The sequence below is a fragment of the Heteronotia binoei genome, chromosome 15 (assembly GCF_032191835.1).
Source record: "Heteronotia binoei isolate CCM8104 ecotype False Entrance Well chromosome 15, APGP_CSIRO_Hbin_v1, whole genome shotgun sequence".
Taxonomy (NCBI): domain Eukaryota; kingdom Metazoa; phylum Chordata; class Lepidosauria; order Squamata; family Gekkonidae; genus Heteronotia; species Heteronotia binoei.
Genome location: NC_083237.1, coordinates 2075225 through 2090965, shown reverse-complemented (window position 1 = coordinate 2090965; position 15741 = coordinate 2075225). Strand labels below are relative to the sequence as shown.

The 15741-nt window shown below is 53.9% G+C and overlaps 1 protein-coding gene across 1 annotated transcript; it reads left to right on the top strand.

Moving 5' to 3' along the window:
* The first annotated feature begins 1764 nt into the window (after positions 1 to 1764).
* On the top strand, positions 1765 to 2877 carry KCTD11 (potassium channel tetramerization domain containing 11). Its single transcript, XM_060255859.1, has one exon. The coding sequence runs from the start codon at positions 1797 to 1799 to the stop codon at positions 2862 to 2864; it is 1068 nt and encodes a 355-aa protein (XP_060111842.1). The 5' UTR covers positions 1765 to 1796; the 3' UTR covers positions 2865 to 2877.
* The last annotated feature ends 12864 nt before the right edge of the window (positions 2878 to 15741 follow it).

Genomic DNA, 15741 nt, shown 5'->3' with positions numbered 1-15741 from the left:
TTCTTCTTCAATCAAGTGGCTGACGTCAGAAGGCAGAGATATGGAAGGGAGGCCCATCCGTGGCTCTCAGTCATCACAACGAAAGGGAGCTTCAAGGGTCCGAGGCAGTGTACCTGTGAATACCCGTGCTGTAGGGGAGAGCGAAGACAGCAGCAACTGCCAGGAAGGATGGAAGGCTGACTCAACCTTGGGCCAGCTACCTGAACCCAGCTTCCACCAGGATCAAACTCAGGTCATGAGCAGAGGGTCTGGATTGCGGTCCTGCAGCTTTACCACCCTGCACCACGGCGCTCTTCGATAAGGGAAAGGAAAGGTCCCCTGTGCAAACACCAGTCGTTTCCGACTCTGGGGCGACGTTGCTTTCACAACGTTTTCACGCCGGACTTTTTTACGGGGTGGTTTGCCATGGCCTTCCCCAGTCTTTTACACGCCCCCCCCCCCAGCAAGCTGGAGACTCCTTTGACCGACCTCGGAAGGATGGAAGGCTGAGTCAACCTTGGACCGGCTACCTGAATCCAGCTTCCGCCGGAATCGAACTCAGGTCGTGAGCAGAGAGTTCCAATCGCAGTACTGCGGTCCTGCTGCTTCCCCACTCTGCGCCGCGGGGAGAAAAGCGAGATCTTGATTAACGGAGCCAATAAACGCAAAGGGAGCACAGGGGATTCGATCCCGCGGGCTTCTGGGGTGGGCCTCTCTTGGAGCAGAGGGGTGGGCGGGAGCGACCTCTAGAGGCCCGGCGCGGAGGGGAGGAGGCGGGCGGCGGCTCTAGCCAGGGCGCCATCTGGTGCGCCCCCTTGCGCTGCGCTTTTGCGCTGCGCTTTTGCGCGGCACGGCCTCGGCCCCCTGCTCTTCCACGGCGCGCTCCGGGGTTGTTGTGGCGGCTTTCTGGCGGCTCTGAGCGCGGCGCCGGCAGGGTTAGCCCAGCCCGGAGGCGAGCGAGAGAGAGGCCGGCGGGTTCCTTGCAGGGCGGGGAGGCGAGGGCGGCGTCGGGGTGGGCGGAGAGTGGCTGGGGCCGGCCCCCGGCCGGTCTGCCTGCCGGTCCCTCCCTTATAAAGCGGGGCTGGCGCCGAGCTGTGCTTGGCTTCACTTCCTGCAGGCGCCGGGCGCGGGGGAGCCGCCGCCGCCGCCGAAGAGACGCCCTGGGCGAGGTAAGTCTGCCCACCTGAGTCCCCCGCACCCCCGCTCAGCCTCGGGGGCGCCTCCTGCCCCGCCCCGCCCCCTTGCCGACTGGCCTGAAACAAGCGGTCGCGATCCGGCACTGGGGGCTTCCCCATAGCCCTCCTCCGCAGCCCCGGGCAGCCTGGCATTTCGGCCTGCTCAGACTGTGCCCCATACTCCGCAGCTTCGCTCCAGCGGGTGGGGGGTGGGACCAAAGTTCCCTCTAAGCTGCAGAGTCTGGTGAGCAAAAAGGCTCCTTGGTGAGCTGCCGGCATTAAAATTGTGAGCCACTGCATCAGTGTGTGCTTGGGGGTCGTCCTTCCCCAGCGAAGACAAAAATGTGTGAGCTGGAAGCCAAAAATCTGTGAGCTAGCTCATGCTAACTCAGCTTAGAGGGCACACTGGGTGGAATCTCTCCCTTCCTGTGTTCAGGGGATCTGGTCCGCACTCTGGGGTCTTTCCCCCCCCCCCACTGCAAGGCCCCTGTTTCCATCTGGAAGGACCCCCCCCCCACACTCACGTTAAAGTTTCCTGTTTTTATGGCAAACCAGGTGGCAAGACCAGAACGCAGGAGTCCTCCTTTCCCTTCTCCAACCGTCTTCTAGGCTGAAGAACTGGTCCAGGGGGTCTTTCCAGCCATGCCGGACACCTGTGAACATCCACTTCGGGCCGGTGGGCCGGTGACTTTGAATGTCGGCGGGAAATTCTACAGCACAACTTTTGAGACCCTGACCCGTTTCCCAGACTCCATGCTGGGGGCCATGTTTCGTGGCCCCCACCCGGCCCTAACTGACAGCAGGGGAAATTATTTCATTGACCGTGATGGCAAGACCTTCCGCCACATCCTTAATTTCCTCCGCTTTGGTCGGCTGGACCTGCCCGAGGGCTACGCGGAACTCTCCCTCTTGCGTGGGGAGGCTGACTTCTACCAGATCCGCCCGCTTCTGGAGGAGCTGCGCCGCGTGGAGGCTGAGCGCCGCCGTCAGAGGGCCAACGCGGTGCTTCACGCCGACGTGGACTTCCGTGAGCGGTTGCTGCACTTCAACGTGCGCCGTGGGCCTCAGAATTACGAACTCTGCACGTGCTCCCTTCGCATCTTCACGGCAAACGTCTTCTGCACTGACCCCTATTTCCTCACCGTGTTGCGAAGACGCTTGGACCAACCGGATCGCACCGACGGAGAGCTCGAAGAAGGGCGTTCTGGGGGGTGGGGTGACCAGTCCACAGAGTCACAGTGCTTCCTCGGCCGGTTGGACAACTCAGACACCACGATGAGAGAATCTCGAAATGGCTTGAATTGGGATTCCGTCAATGCCAATAGAGAATCTAGAAGCTGGGAAAGGCCCGGGGATGGGTTCAGGACAAACGGCAAACTGAGAATTTGCCCGTACGATTCCGCCGACGAAGATGCCGAAATGGCCAATGAGGCGTGGGATGATTCTTCGGGACTTTCCCACATGGGCGCCAAAGCCTGCCATCACCTCTGCCTGGAGTGGGCCTTCTGCCCCCCAGACCTCCCTGCCACAGAGTATGCGAAGCAGAAACTGTGTTCCCTGCAGGTGGCGGGGAGGGAGATCCGGACCGCCAGTGAATTCCTGGAAGAGGTGCTGAAGCTGGCGCTGGCCCAGGGCTTCCGCGTGGATTCGGTCTTTCCGGACCCAGCGGATATTCTCAGTGCCCATTCTTTGCGATTCGTCCGGCACTGAATGTTTCAGCCGACACCTGAAGGAGGAGGAGAAGCACAGGGCAGTGGTCGGCCCCACCTGAGCGGGAGACGAGATGGTAAGGAAGGTGAGGGGCGGGACGTAATGGAGTGGGGCGGCCTATGAGGGGGGTTCCTCAACAGCCTCAAATGATTTGGGGTTTATTTATTTCTGTGGATTTGTATTCCATCCTTTCCCATAAGGGCTCAGGGGGGATTCCGAGGTATCAAACAGTTAAAAAAAACAACAATACATCAATAGATGAATAGTAAAACAGTTAAACAATTAAAACATATTAAAAGTTAAAAGTTTAAGACAGTTGAGCCAGTAGTTCAGATTTAATGTAAGTTAAGGCAGCGTGGACACTTCATTTAGATGTGCGAAAAATGTCAGCTGTATCCTTTTTTCACAACCAAAATGGCATCGCATGGGCCCAGAAGCGGGTTCGCTAAGAGGGTCGCGAGCAAATGTTGTGCTTGAGATACACCCATCGATTTGTTCCCCAGGCGGACGAATTATCCTGTCTGTGCAGTTCCTGACTGTGCGGAGGAGTGGCAAAAATGCTTTCCAGTGACATAATTGAAAACATGCAGTGATTATGTAGCAAAGTAGGTTATGCTCCGGGCTGGGAAACTATTCCTAATTCGTGGGCGCCTACCTGGATGTCTTGAGGGCCTCATGGAATTTTCACCCCTCTTACTCATGGGAGAGACTGCGGCTGAGAGAGGGGGGGGGGAGGCTTTGGCTTTTGTGGGCCTAGAACCCAAGACCAGGCCAGAGGCTCTCTGTTGGGTTGGCTTCCTAAGTCTGCTTCTAGGGGAGAGCCTGTGGCTCAGTGGCAGAGCATCTGCTTAGAATGCAGAAGGACCCAGGTTCAATCCCCAACGTCTCCGGCTGAGGCCCCACTGGAGAGACACTGCCAGTCTGAGTAGACAATACATATAAGGCAGCTTTGTGAGTTCATTTCAACCCCATTTGGACCACCATTGTATGGGGCAGGGGTGGCCAACAATAGCTCACCAGATGTTTTTTTGCCTACAACTCCCATCAGCCCCAGCCAGCATGTCCGATGGCTGGGGCTGATGGGAGTTGTAGGCAAAGAAACATCTGGAGAGCTGCCATTGGCCACCCCTGGTATAGGGAAAAAGGACTAACCATGTGGGAAATGGAAGAAGATGAAGAAGATATTGGATTTATATCCCACCCTATACTCTGAATCTCAGAGTCTCAGAGCGGCTCACAATCTCCTTTCCCTTCCTCCCCCCCCCCACAACAGACACCCTGTGAGGTGGGTGGGGCTGAGAGGGCTCTCACAGCAGCTGCCCTTTTAAGGACAACCTCTGCTAGAGCTATGGCTGACCCAAGGCCATGCTAGCAGGTGCAAGTGGAGGGAGAGGGGAATCAAACCCGGTTCTCCCAGATAAGAGTCTGTGTACTTGACCATTACACCAAACTGGCTCTACATTCCAGCTGGACTGTTTGGGTGCCTATTTTTAAAATACACTGGGGCCCAGATGCAGGCAGAGGTTGCGTCCCTGGAAGCCCTTCCTCCCGGATCGGTTTGCACTGAAGTGGAAGAGAAGCTTTGCCCCCACAGGCGGCGGTACCCCGGGATGATGCCGCATTCCCCAGGGAGTTCAGAAACTGGTTTCTGGGACTGACTCTCCGCTCCAATGGAGAAGCGCTGCTAAGATTTGGGTGTTGCCGGTCACGCTGCTCAACCGGGCCGACTTGCCACAGCCCTTGGGGAGGAGCGTGTCCCTCTTTCCCCTCCTGAAGCTGGAACGGGGCCACAGCATGGAGAGCTGCCTGCGGAATGACTTGAAGGGCAATCCGGATCGAGCGGTGGTCTTGGGGCTGTGTCGTTCACGGGATGCTGATGCGCCGGGCTTGGGCAGCGGGGGAGAGAACAGGGGCCTGCCCCCAGAGGCCAGCAAGGGTCACGCCAGAGGAGGCAGTGGGGGAGGCGGTGCCTTTTTTGAGGCGGCCCCAGAAGGGAGTGAAGGGCCGAGGAAGCCATGATGAGCAGAGGGTGCATCTGGAACTAGGGGGGTGGGGAGGTTGGTGGGCCAAACCACTCTTTGCTGTGGGCCAAAGGACAGTGTAATTTGGCTCAGGGATGGCCAAATGAAAGCAGATAGGCTTGGGGCTCCCAGCAGCTGTACCTGTGGCATCCACATCGGAAGAAAAGTCTGTGATCGTGGGATGTTGGACCCTTTCGTGTCAGCCTCGGTCTTTGGGGGGGGGGGGTGCCATGATTCCCCCCCCTGTCCACAAGAGGGATACTGACATTTGCAAAGTGTGGTTTCCCACACTAACGCAACCCAGATCAAAGTTTTTCTGAATTTGTTAATTTTACTATTCTGCTCTTGGTTTTTAACTTTGCACCGCTTGGCATTCCAAACCCCACCAGCTGTATGTGGCTCTCTTACTGTGCCTCATTCCTCGCCTGAAGAAGAGTGCATGCACACGAAAGCTGACGTTCTGAATAAAACTGAGTTGGTCTTAAAGGTGCAATCGACTCCTGTTCTGTTCAAGCACTGTAAAAGTTTAGCAAGACAAGACTTAGCTTTGCAGAAGCAATGTTGGAGCCAGTTTGGTGTAGTGATTAAGTGTGCGGACTCTTACTTTGGAGAACCGGGTTTGACTCCCCGCTCCTCCAGTTGCACCTGCTGGAATGGCCTTGGGTCAGCTGTAACTCTTGCAGGAGTTGTCCTTGAAAGGGCAGCTGCTGTGAGAGCTCTCTCAGCCCCACCCACCTCACAGGGTGTCTGTTTTGGGGGAAGAAGAGAAAGGAGATTGTGAGCCACTCTGAGTCTCTGATTCAGAGTGGAGGGCGGAATATAAATCCAATGTCGTCTTCTTATCTGGGAGAACCGGGTTTGATTCCCCACTCCTCCACTTGCACCTGCTGGAATGGCCTCAGGTCAGCCATAGCTCTGGAAGAGGTGGTCCTTGAAAGGGCAGCTTCTGTCAGAGCCCTCTCAGCCCCATCCACCTCACGGGGTGTTTGTTGTAGGGGAGGAAGGGAAAGAAGGTTGTCAGCCACTCTGAGATTCGGAGTGGAGGGTGGGATATAAAGCCAGTATCTTCTTCTCCTCCCCCTTTGGAAGGGGCGAGGCAAGACGGAGCGGATCAGCCCGCCCAAATGGATCCCATCTCAGGTTCTGCACAGAAGCAGCTCTGTAGAGTAGGAGTGGCCAAGGGTAGCTCTCCAGATGTTTTTTGCCTACAACTCCCATCAGCCCCAGCCATGTTTGCTGGGGCTGATGGGAGTTGTAGGCAAAAAACATCTGGAGAGCTACCCTTGGCCACTCCTACTCTAGAGCGAGTCTGTGTCTGTTTCTCAGGGGGTCATTTTTTTGGGGGGAGGGAGACAGAGTGTTGCAGTGTGTATGTGCCTTGAGGGGAGGGGCACAGGAGCCGGGATTGGTCGGTGGGGAGTGGTACTTTGGGCAGGGAAGGGCTCGGCCTCCTTTGCCCCAACAAACAAGGCTTTGTCCTGGGGGGAGGCATCTGTCAGCCAGAATGCCGGCCTTTGTTCTGGGGCTTCGCAGCGTTCCCTGGCTCGGACCGCCTCCTACCCGGCTTCTCCTTCTCTTCCAGAATCAGCCTGGCCCGTGGGCTTGGAAGTGCAGCAGATGGGCTCGCTCTCTGGGTTCCCCCGCCAGCCGACTCCCGTCTCCCGCTGTGGCGTGAACGACGCAGAACCCCAACACTGAAGACCCCCTGCATGCTGCAGGGCAGTGGAGCGGACTGCGTTGGGATCCAGGCGCGCGTGTGCAAGGGGCAGTGGCTTGGGGGGGGGGCGGAGAACCTGCTATATGGCAGGAGTGGGGGGGCTGATGTCGCGGTCCACCTCCTCGAAAGCGGTTCCATTGACTTGAAGAAGTCTGCTCTACAGTAAGTTTTCCTGCAAGCGGTTTCAGAGGATCACAGTGTAATTCTGCGGTGGGAGAACTCCGTTCACGTCCAGCAGAACCGTAGAGACAAACAAGATTTTGGGGGTATAAGCAGGGGTGGAATTCTAGCAGGAGCTCTTTTGCATATTAGACCACACACCCCTAATGTAGCCAATCCTCCAAGAGCTTACAAAGAAGAGCCTTGTAAGCTCTTGGAGGATTGGCTACCTCAGGGGTGCGTGGCCTAATACGCAAAGGAGCTCCTGCTAGAATTCCATCCCTGGGTATAAAGTTTCGAGAGCCTACGCTTCACATCTGACAAAGGGAGGTTTGGCTCACGAAAGCTGGCGCCCTAAACATCGTGTAGGTCTCTGAGGTGCTTCTGGGCTCGAATTGAGTTCTTTTATCCCAGGGGCGGCCAACGGTAGCTCTCCAGATGTTTTTTTTTGCCTACAACTCCCATCAGCCCCAGCCAGCATGCTGGCTGGAGCTGATGGGAGTTGTAGGCAAAAAAACATCTGGAGAGCTACCGATGGCCACCGCTGTTCTATCTTAAACACTGGTTTAACCAGTCTGGGGTTTTAAGCAAAGCGATTCTAAGTGTTACGATGCTGAAAGGACAGATGGGACCACAAAACGTTTCTACGCTCTCTGCACAGTGGCCATTTTAAAAATTTCTTCCCAGCGGGGGTGGAGCAGGGAGGGCCGATGGTTAAACTGGGTCCCAGCGGACAGCTGGCGTTTTGCTTTTAGACTAAATAGGCTGCCGCTCTCCCCATTCCCTTCCACACTGGGTGTGGGGGGTGTGCCGGCTCGCCTTTGAAGGGGGACGTTCTGCACCCCGCTGGCCCTGCCTGTTTGCCTTCTCCTGCTCTTGACAGACGCCGGGCGCCTTTAGCGACCGCAAACAGCTCTGGCCGCACTAAAGGCATCAGTCTGGGAAAGTGCCTGCAGTCCCCCTTTGCTGCCACAGCAAGTGACTCCCCTTCTGGGGATGGCAGGCGGCTGTTCAACAGGTAGAGTTCCCAAATGAAGCAGGGCAGTGGTAGTTTGGGGCACTGGAATGGTGCCGGCCTTGCAGTTAAGAGCACTGAAACGCAACACGGAGATAAAGGTGAGCCTCTGGGCAAGATTGCTTGATCCTGTTACAGTTTTGCCATCACTTGAATACTTTTCCCCAAAAGTAACAGGGGAAGGCAAAAAATGATGCTCTTTGGTGGGAAAAGGGCTGTCCTCCTGAAGTGGGAGGAGCCTGTTGGAAACCCCGCCCCCCCCCCTTGGGCTGCATCCCCACCTGAGCAGGGCATTGCTAGAGCTATTCCCCTCCGACCTCCGTGGGGGTCAAAAGCAGGGAACAGTATGTAGGTTTGGAAGGGCTGATTCTGTGACGTGATTGGCCACCGTCCTGGTGAGGAGAACTGAGCAGACCTGCAAGGGGAAAGGTGATGTCTAATAAAACTTTTGTTTCTACACGTACTTTGCTTCTCTCGTTGGGTTTGTTTAAGGGAGTGGAAGAAACGGTCTGGCTTAACGTAAGAACATAAGAGAAGCCATGCTGGATCAGGCCAATGGCCCATCCAGTCCAACACTCTGGGTCACATAAGAACATAACAGAAACCATGTTGAATCAGGCCAATGGCCCATCCAGTCCAGCACTCTGTGTCACAGAAGAACATAAGAGAAACCATGTTGAATCAGGCCAATGGCCCATCCAGTCCAGCACTCTGTGTCACAGAAGAACATAAGAGAAGCCATGTTGGATCAGGCCAATGGCCCATCCAGTCCAACGCTCTGTGTCACAGAAGAACAGAAGAGAAGCCATGTTGGATCAGGCCGATGGCCCATCCAGTCCAACACTCTGTGTCACAGAAGAACATAAGAGAAGCCATGTTGGATCAGAGCAATGGCCCATCCAGTCCAACACCCTGTGTCACACAGTGGCCAATATATACACACACACACTGTGGCTAATAGCCACTGATGGACCTTTGCTCCATATTTTTATCCAATCCCCTCTTGAAGCTGGCTATGCTTGTAGCTGCCACCACCTCCTGTGGCAGTGAATTCCACATGTTAATCACCCTTTGGGTGAAGAAGGGCTTCCTTTTATCCATTTTAACCCGACTGCTCACCAATTTCATTGAATGCCCACGAGTTCTCGTATTGTGAGAAAGGGAGAAAAGGACTTCTTTCTCTACTTGCTGCGTCTTATGTAAGCTTAATGGGGGGGGATATATTGGGAAGGCAGGCAGGTGTCCGGACATGCAATCTTTCAGCTGTGAGCAAGAGGAGAAGATCTTTAACACCCTCCTCCAGCCCTGTAAGTACAAGTACGTCATGAGTGGATAGCCACAGAAGATGCCCCAATTCATTCATGAGTTTTCACATGGGGGGGACCGAGGACTGGGCAGCTTACAGGACATTTTACATTCTCAGTAAACACCTCTCTGGCCACGCCAAGGCCTCCTTTGAAAGTGCCCTATAAAAGTTAAGCGATTCGGATGAATTTCCTAGTTCTGGTTAGAATTCCTGAAGGGAGGAGTTCTGCCGCCCCATCAGGCTCGGCGGCTTAGAACTTTCTCGCGCTCCGAAGGGAGGAGGCCTGGCAACCAGGTTCTCCATTTCAGTCGAGGTTCACGGAAGGGATTGTGTTGCGCAGGGCTAGCACCGTTTCCTCCTCGCGCATCGGCTGGTATCTGGCTGGCCTAGGTGTGGGATGCTGGTCCCTCTCTTCTGCCCCCGGGGGGTGGGAGAGAGCGGAACCCTTGTGCTGCTTTGGCACCTCTCTCAACAGGCAAATGCTAGCTTTGAGAGGAACAGTCAGATGAACAATTAGGCACTAGCCTATGGGCCCCCATGCCTTTAGGGGCCCCGGGACGGCGCTCTCTGCCCCCACTTCCCCCTCTTCTTGCAGCCCTCCCAGCCTGCACATGCAACCGAGCTGCTCTTTGCCCGACTTGCCTGGTGCGGCTGCTGCCGGCGTCGTCACCAAGTTTGCCTCTCTCTGCCTCTCCCCCACAGTTTTGTCAAAGGGGCTTTTAAGAAGGTGCTGGGGGGAAAGTGTAGATCAGGGATGGCCAACGGTAGCTCTCCAGCTGTTTTTTGCCTACAACTCCCATCAGCCCCAACCATTGGCCATGCTAGCTTTGGCTGATGGGAGTTGTAGGCAAAAAAAAATGTGGAGAGCTACCGTTGGCCACCCCTGGTGGAGATGACTGGGGAAAGCAATGGCAAACCACCCCGTAAAAAGGTCTGCCGTGAAAATGTCGTGAAAGCAACGTCGCCCCAGAGTCGGAAACGACAGGTGCTTGCACAGGGGACTACCTTTACCTTTTTGAAGCCCTGTGGCGCAGAGTGGTAAAGCTGCAGTACTGCAGTCCAAGCTCTGCTCACGACCTGAGTTTGATCCCCAACAGAAGCTGGGTTTTCAGGTAGCTGGCTTGAGGTTGACTCAGCCTTCCAAGGTCGGTAAAATGAGTGCCCAGCTTGCTGGGAGGAAAGTGTAGATGACTGGGGAAGGCAATGGCAAACCACCCCGTAAGAAGTCTGCTGTGAAAACGTTGTGAAAGCAATATCACCCCAGAGTCAGAAACGACTGGTGCTTGCACAGGGGACCTTTCCTTTTCCTTCAGGCTGCAGCAGGGGATATGGGCAGGTGAACAGACTCGGAGATAATTTGCGAGGGGCCCCCAAGATTTCGACCGCCCAGGGGCCTCCGCAGCCTTTAATGCAGCTCTGTGAGATCCAAGCCCGCATTACAAGAGGAACCTTGCTTCCCGGACGATTAAAAGAGCCTCTTTGAAGGATCTCCTTGCAGGCCTGCCTGCTGGCCAGCAGAGGGCACTCTTTAAAGCACCAAGGCAGCCAGAGAGCATCGACTTCTCCGCTTCCAGCACTCCGCTGCTCTCAATTCGCATCTCTTGTGGAAACACACATGGTGTGCATTTGTGTGCCCCACATCCATGGCTGTGTGGTATGGATGTGATACCACTAGCAGGGTTGCCATCTCCAGCCGGGGAAATGGCCTGAAATCTGGGGAGGGTGTGGGGTATGGAGCGAGGAGGAAACGTTAGCGGGGTATAACAACACAGCATCCACCTTGATTGTCTGGTGACCAGTTGTCATTCTGGGAGATCTCCAGGCCTCACGTGGAGGTTTGGCAACGAACGGGAAACACACTCTTAAGGTTGAGTCCTGGGGAAAACTGTGTAATGAACAATTATACAAGCAAACACTGAAGCTCAATTGGATTTTTATATATAAGCAGGGCCTTTTTTTTTTTAAAGCAGGAACGCACAGGAATGCAGTTCCGCCTGGCTTGGTTTCAGGGGGTGTGGCCTAATATGCAAATGATTCTTGCTGGGCTTTTTCTACAGAAAAGCCTTGTGTGAAGCAATGGTGATGTCAGGGGGCGTGGCCTAATATGCAAATGAGTTCCAGCTGGGCTTTTTCTACAACAGGGGTGGCCAACGGTAGCTCTCCAGATGCTTTTTGCCTACAACTCCCGTCAGCTCCAGCCAGCATGGCCAATGGCTGGGGCTGATGGGAGTTGTAGGCAAAAAAACATCTGGAGAGCTACCATTGGCCACCCCTGTATCTACAAGAAAAGCCCTGTAGATAAGTATGTTAATATCCCAATACGTAGTAGCACATTAGCTTTCACAATAACGAATAAACAGTATACAACCGTAACACTGATTGCTAAGCAACCGTGCAAAGAGTCCACGGTTAAATATACAGTGTGGCATGCTAATGCTACTTGAGAAATTGACCAGCAGACTAATGCGCTGTAATTTAATTGGGCATTGGTTCCAGATATTGGAAATAAGTGTGTTGGACGCCTAAAAACCAGGAAGCGTTTCACGCTGTATCTTTGCTGAAACACGGCATCTTTGCTGAAGGAAATTTACCAGCAGAACAGTTTCAGTCTTCCGTTGGTATGAATGAGACTGCATAGCACCTTCTAGGACATAGCACAAGTACAGCGCTTGTCTCTTTAATTGTGGACTCTGTGTCATCGCTTAGCAATCAGTGTTATTATATACTGTTTATTCATTATTGTGAAAGCTAATGTTCTACTACGTACAGGGATATTAACATACTTATATATATAAATCCGATGGAGCTTAAGCTTTTGCTTGTATAATTGTTCATTACAGGGTGACTGTATTGGTTTGCAGGATGAGGGCAGAGATGAGCAGGGGAGGGTAGGAGCTTAAAAGACTCAGAGCTCCCTCAGATTTTTGTTGGTTTGGTATTTTTTCTGTGTGTGCATGCATGTGCGTGTGTGTGTGCACCTGGAAATCCTGGCAACTTTTGACTGACCCCTCCTGGGGGCCTGGAGGATATTCAAAGCCCACCCCTGCCACCTGGCTCTGATATTACAAGGAGGTCTCCCATCCAAGTCCTTGCCAGAGTTGACTCTGCTTAGCTTCTGAGACTTGACAAGATCAGGCTTGTTGGGGCTATCCAGGCCTGGGCGCTTCGTCAGTTTGGTTTAGTGGTTAAGTGTGTGGACTCTTATCTGGGAGAACCGGGTTTGATTCCCCACTCCTCCACTTGCACCTGCTAGCATGGCCTTGGCTAAGCCATAGCTCTGGCAGAGGTTGTCCTTGAAAGGGCAGCTGCTGTGAGAGCCCTCTCCAGCCCCACCCACCTCACAGGGTGTCTGTTGTCGGGGAGGAAGGAAAAGGAGATTGTGAGCCGCTCTGAGACTCTTCGGAGTGGAGGGCGGGATATAAATCCAATATCTTCATCTACCTCACAGGGTGTCTGTTGTGGGGGAGGAAGGGAAAGGAGATTGTGAGCCGCTCTGAGACTCTTCGGAGTGGAGGGTGGGATATAAATCCAATATCTTCATCTACCTCACAGGGTGTCTGTTGTGGGGGAGGAAGGGAAAGGAGATTGTGAGCCGCTCTGAGACTCTTCGGGGTGGAGGGTGGGATATAAATCCAATATCTTCTTCTTCTCTTGTTGGTCTCCAGGTGCTCCCAGCTGCTTAAGCCACAGAGAATAAACATCAGATGGTTGAGAGCCACAAGACACGAACATCAGATGTTGGAAGGAAGGAAGATAGATGGGGAGAGGAGAGGGAGGTGGAAAGAAAGCAACTCTAACTTTAAATGCATTCTCCAAGTTGCTGGCTGGCTTAGCTTGGAGAAGTGATTTAAAGAGAGACAGGGTGGTGGGGGCTTCAGGAGCCACACAACATGCATGAAAGAGCCTCAGTCTGACCCCCCCCCCCGTCCCAGGCTGAAGTGTCGTCCCCTCCTGTAAGGTAGGTTTGAGCCAGGGGGTGTGGAGGTCAGTGGCCCAGCAGCTGGGCCACCAAGGCTTCTTCTCTTGGGCCTCCTGGCCCTGCCTGGGCTGGTTGCGTTTGCTCAGAGGTGGGCAGGAGACGCCATCTTCTTTTGCTCAGAGGCACTGTCTTCAGGGTGCTTCTCGTGCCCTCGGAGGCTGTGGATCTTGGCGTTCGGGCAGCATTCCCCGCCTGTGCAGCGGTTTGTGTATGAGGAAGGACGCTCTTTGAAGGCTCCTGTCTCTGTGTGATCTATGCGCTGGCGCATAACTCGCCCTGTTTATCGCAATCACATGCTGCCCTCTCTTGTAGGAAAACACCCTGACCTTTGGCAGGCGTCTGGGCCTCCCTCCCTTCCTGTGGCCACTGGGGGAAGGGAGGGGCACGGCTCTCTGTGGGCGGGTTCTGGGGGAATTCCAGAACGGGCTCGGTTGGAAAGAAGCAGCGGGCAGACTGGCTGGCGAACTCTGCCCTGCCCCTCAGGCCCTGTCTGCAGGGTTGCCGAGTCCAATTCAAGAAATATCTGGGGACTTTGGGGGTGGAGCCTGGAGACCTTGGGGGTGGAGCCAGGAGACATTGGGGGTGGAGCCAGGATCAAGGCTGTGACAAGCATAATTGAACTCCAAAGGGAGTTCTGGCCATCACATTGAAAGGGACGGCACACCTTTTCAATGCCTTCCTTCCATAGGAAATCATGAAGGATAGGGGCACCTTCTTTTGGGGCTCATAGAATTGGACCCCCTGGACCAATCTTTTTGGAACTTGGGGGGTATTTTGGGGAGAGGCACTAGATGCTATACTGAAAATTTGGTGCCTCTACCCCAAAAAACACCCCCCCCCTTGAGCCCCAGATACCCACGGATCAATTCTCCATGATTTTCTATGGGAATAAATCTCCATAGGGAATAATAGAGTTCCCAGAAGACATTTCCCTCCCCTCCCTCCGGAAGCGGGGGGAGGGCCTCTAAACTGGGGGATCCCCTGCCCCCACCTGGGAATTGGCAACCCTAGTTCTGGCCGTCACATTGAAAGGGACCGCACGCCTTTGAAATGCCTTCCCTCCACTGGAAATAATGAAAGATAGGGGCACCTTCTTTGGGAGCTCATAGAATTGGACCCCGTGGTCCAATCCTTTTGAAACTTGGAGGGTGTTTGGAGGAGAGTCATCAGATGCTATGCTGCAAATTTGGTGCCTCTACCTTCTGAGAGCCCCAGATACCCGTGGATCAATTCTCCATTACACCCTATGGGAATTGTTCTCCATAGGGAATAATGAAGTGCCCAGCAGAAATTTCCCTCCCCATCCCCCGCATTCTGATGACCCTGAAACACGAGGAGGGCCTCCAAAACGGGGAATCCCCTGCCCCCACCTGGGGATTGGCAATGTGTGCAATCATATGTGCTCCTGAGAGCGTGCAGGGTGTATTTCTTTCCTCAGTCTCCCCATCTGGAATTGGGGGGGGGGGTAGGGGATTAAGGCAGAGGATGTTGCTCCTACCCTACGAAAAAGGAATTTCCCGGGTTCAGTTCCAGCATCTCCACTTCAAGCAAAAGTTGCCTGCAAAAACTGCAGGTCATTAGAGAAGACTGGGAGGAGGGGGGCTTTGTGTTGATGGGATTTATGAAAACTTTATCTGTTCCTTATGTTTAACGTATATCTAGACTGCAGATTTATATCCCACCCTCCTCTCTGAATCAGAGTCTCAGAGCAGCTTACAATCTCCTTTATCTTCCTCCCCCACAACAGACACCCTGTGAGGTGGGTGGGGCTGAGAGAGCTCTCAGAGAAGCTGCCCTTTCAAGGACAACTCTGCGAGAGCTATGGCTGACCCAAGGGCATTCCAGCAGGTGCAAGTGGAGAAGTGGGAAATCAAACCTGGTTCTTCCAGATAAGAGTCTGCGCACTTAACCACTACAGCAAACTGGCTCTCTTATATATATATATATATATATATAAAGGATATATATAAAGGATATATAAAGGATATATATATAAAGGAGCTTACAATCTCCTTTATTTTTCTCCCCCACAACAGACACCCTGTGAGGTGGGTGGGGCTGAGAGAGCTCTCAGAGAAGCTGCCCTTTCAAGGACAACTCTGCGAGAGCTATAGCTGACCTAAGGCCATTCCAGCAGGTGCAAGTGGAGGAGTGGGGAATCAATCCCGATTCTTCCAGATAAGAGTCTGCGCACTTAAACCACTACATCAAACTGGCTCTTATATATATATATCCCAACCTCCACTCTGAATCTCAGAGTAGCTTACAATCTCCTTTATTTCCCCCCCCCCCCACAGCAGACACCCTGTGAGATAGGTGGGGCTGAGAGAGCTCTCAGAGATGCTGCCCTTTCAAGGACAACTCTGTGAGAGCTATGGCTGACCCAAGGCCATTCCAGCAGCCGCAAGCGGAGGAGTGAGAAATCAAACCTGGTTCTTCCAGATAAGTCTGCGCACTTAACCACTACAGCAAACTGGCTCTTTTATATATATATCCCACCCTCCACTCTGAATCTCAGAGCAGCTTACAATCTCCTTTATTTTTCTCCCCCACAGCAGACACACTGTGAGGCAGATGGGGCTGAGAGAGCTCTCAGAGAAGTTGCCCTTTCAAGGACAACTCTGCGAGAGCTATGGCTCACCCAAGGCCATTCCAGCAGGTGCAAGCGGAGGAGTGGGGA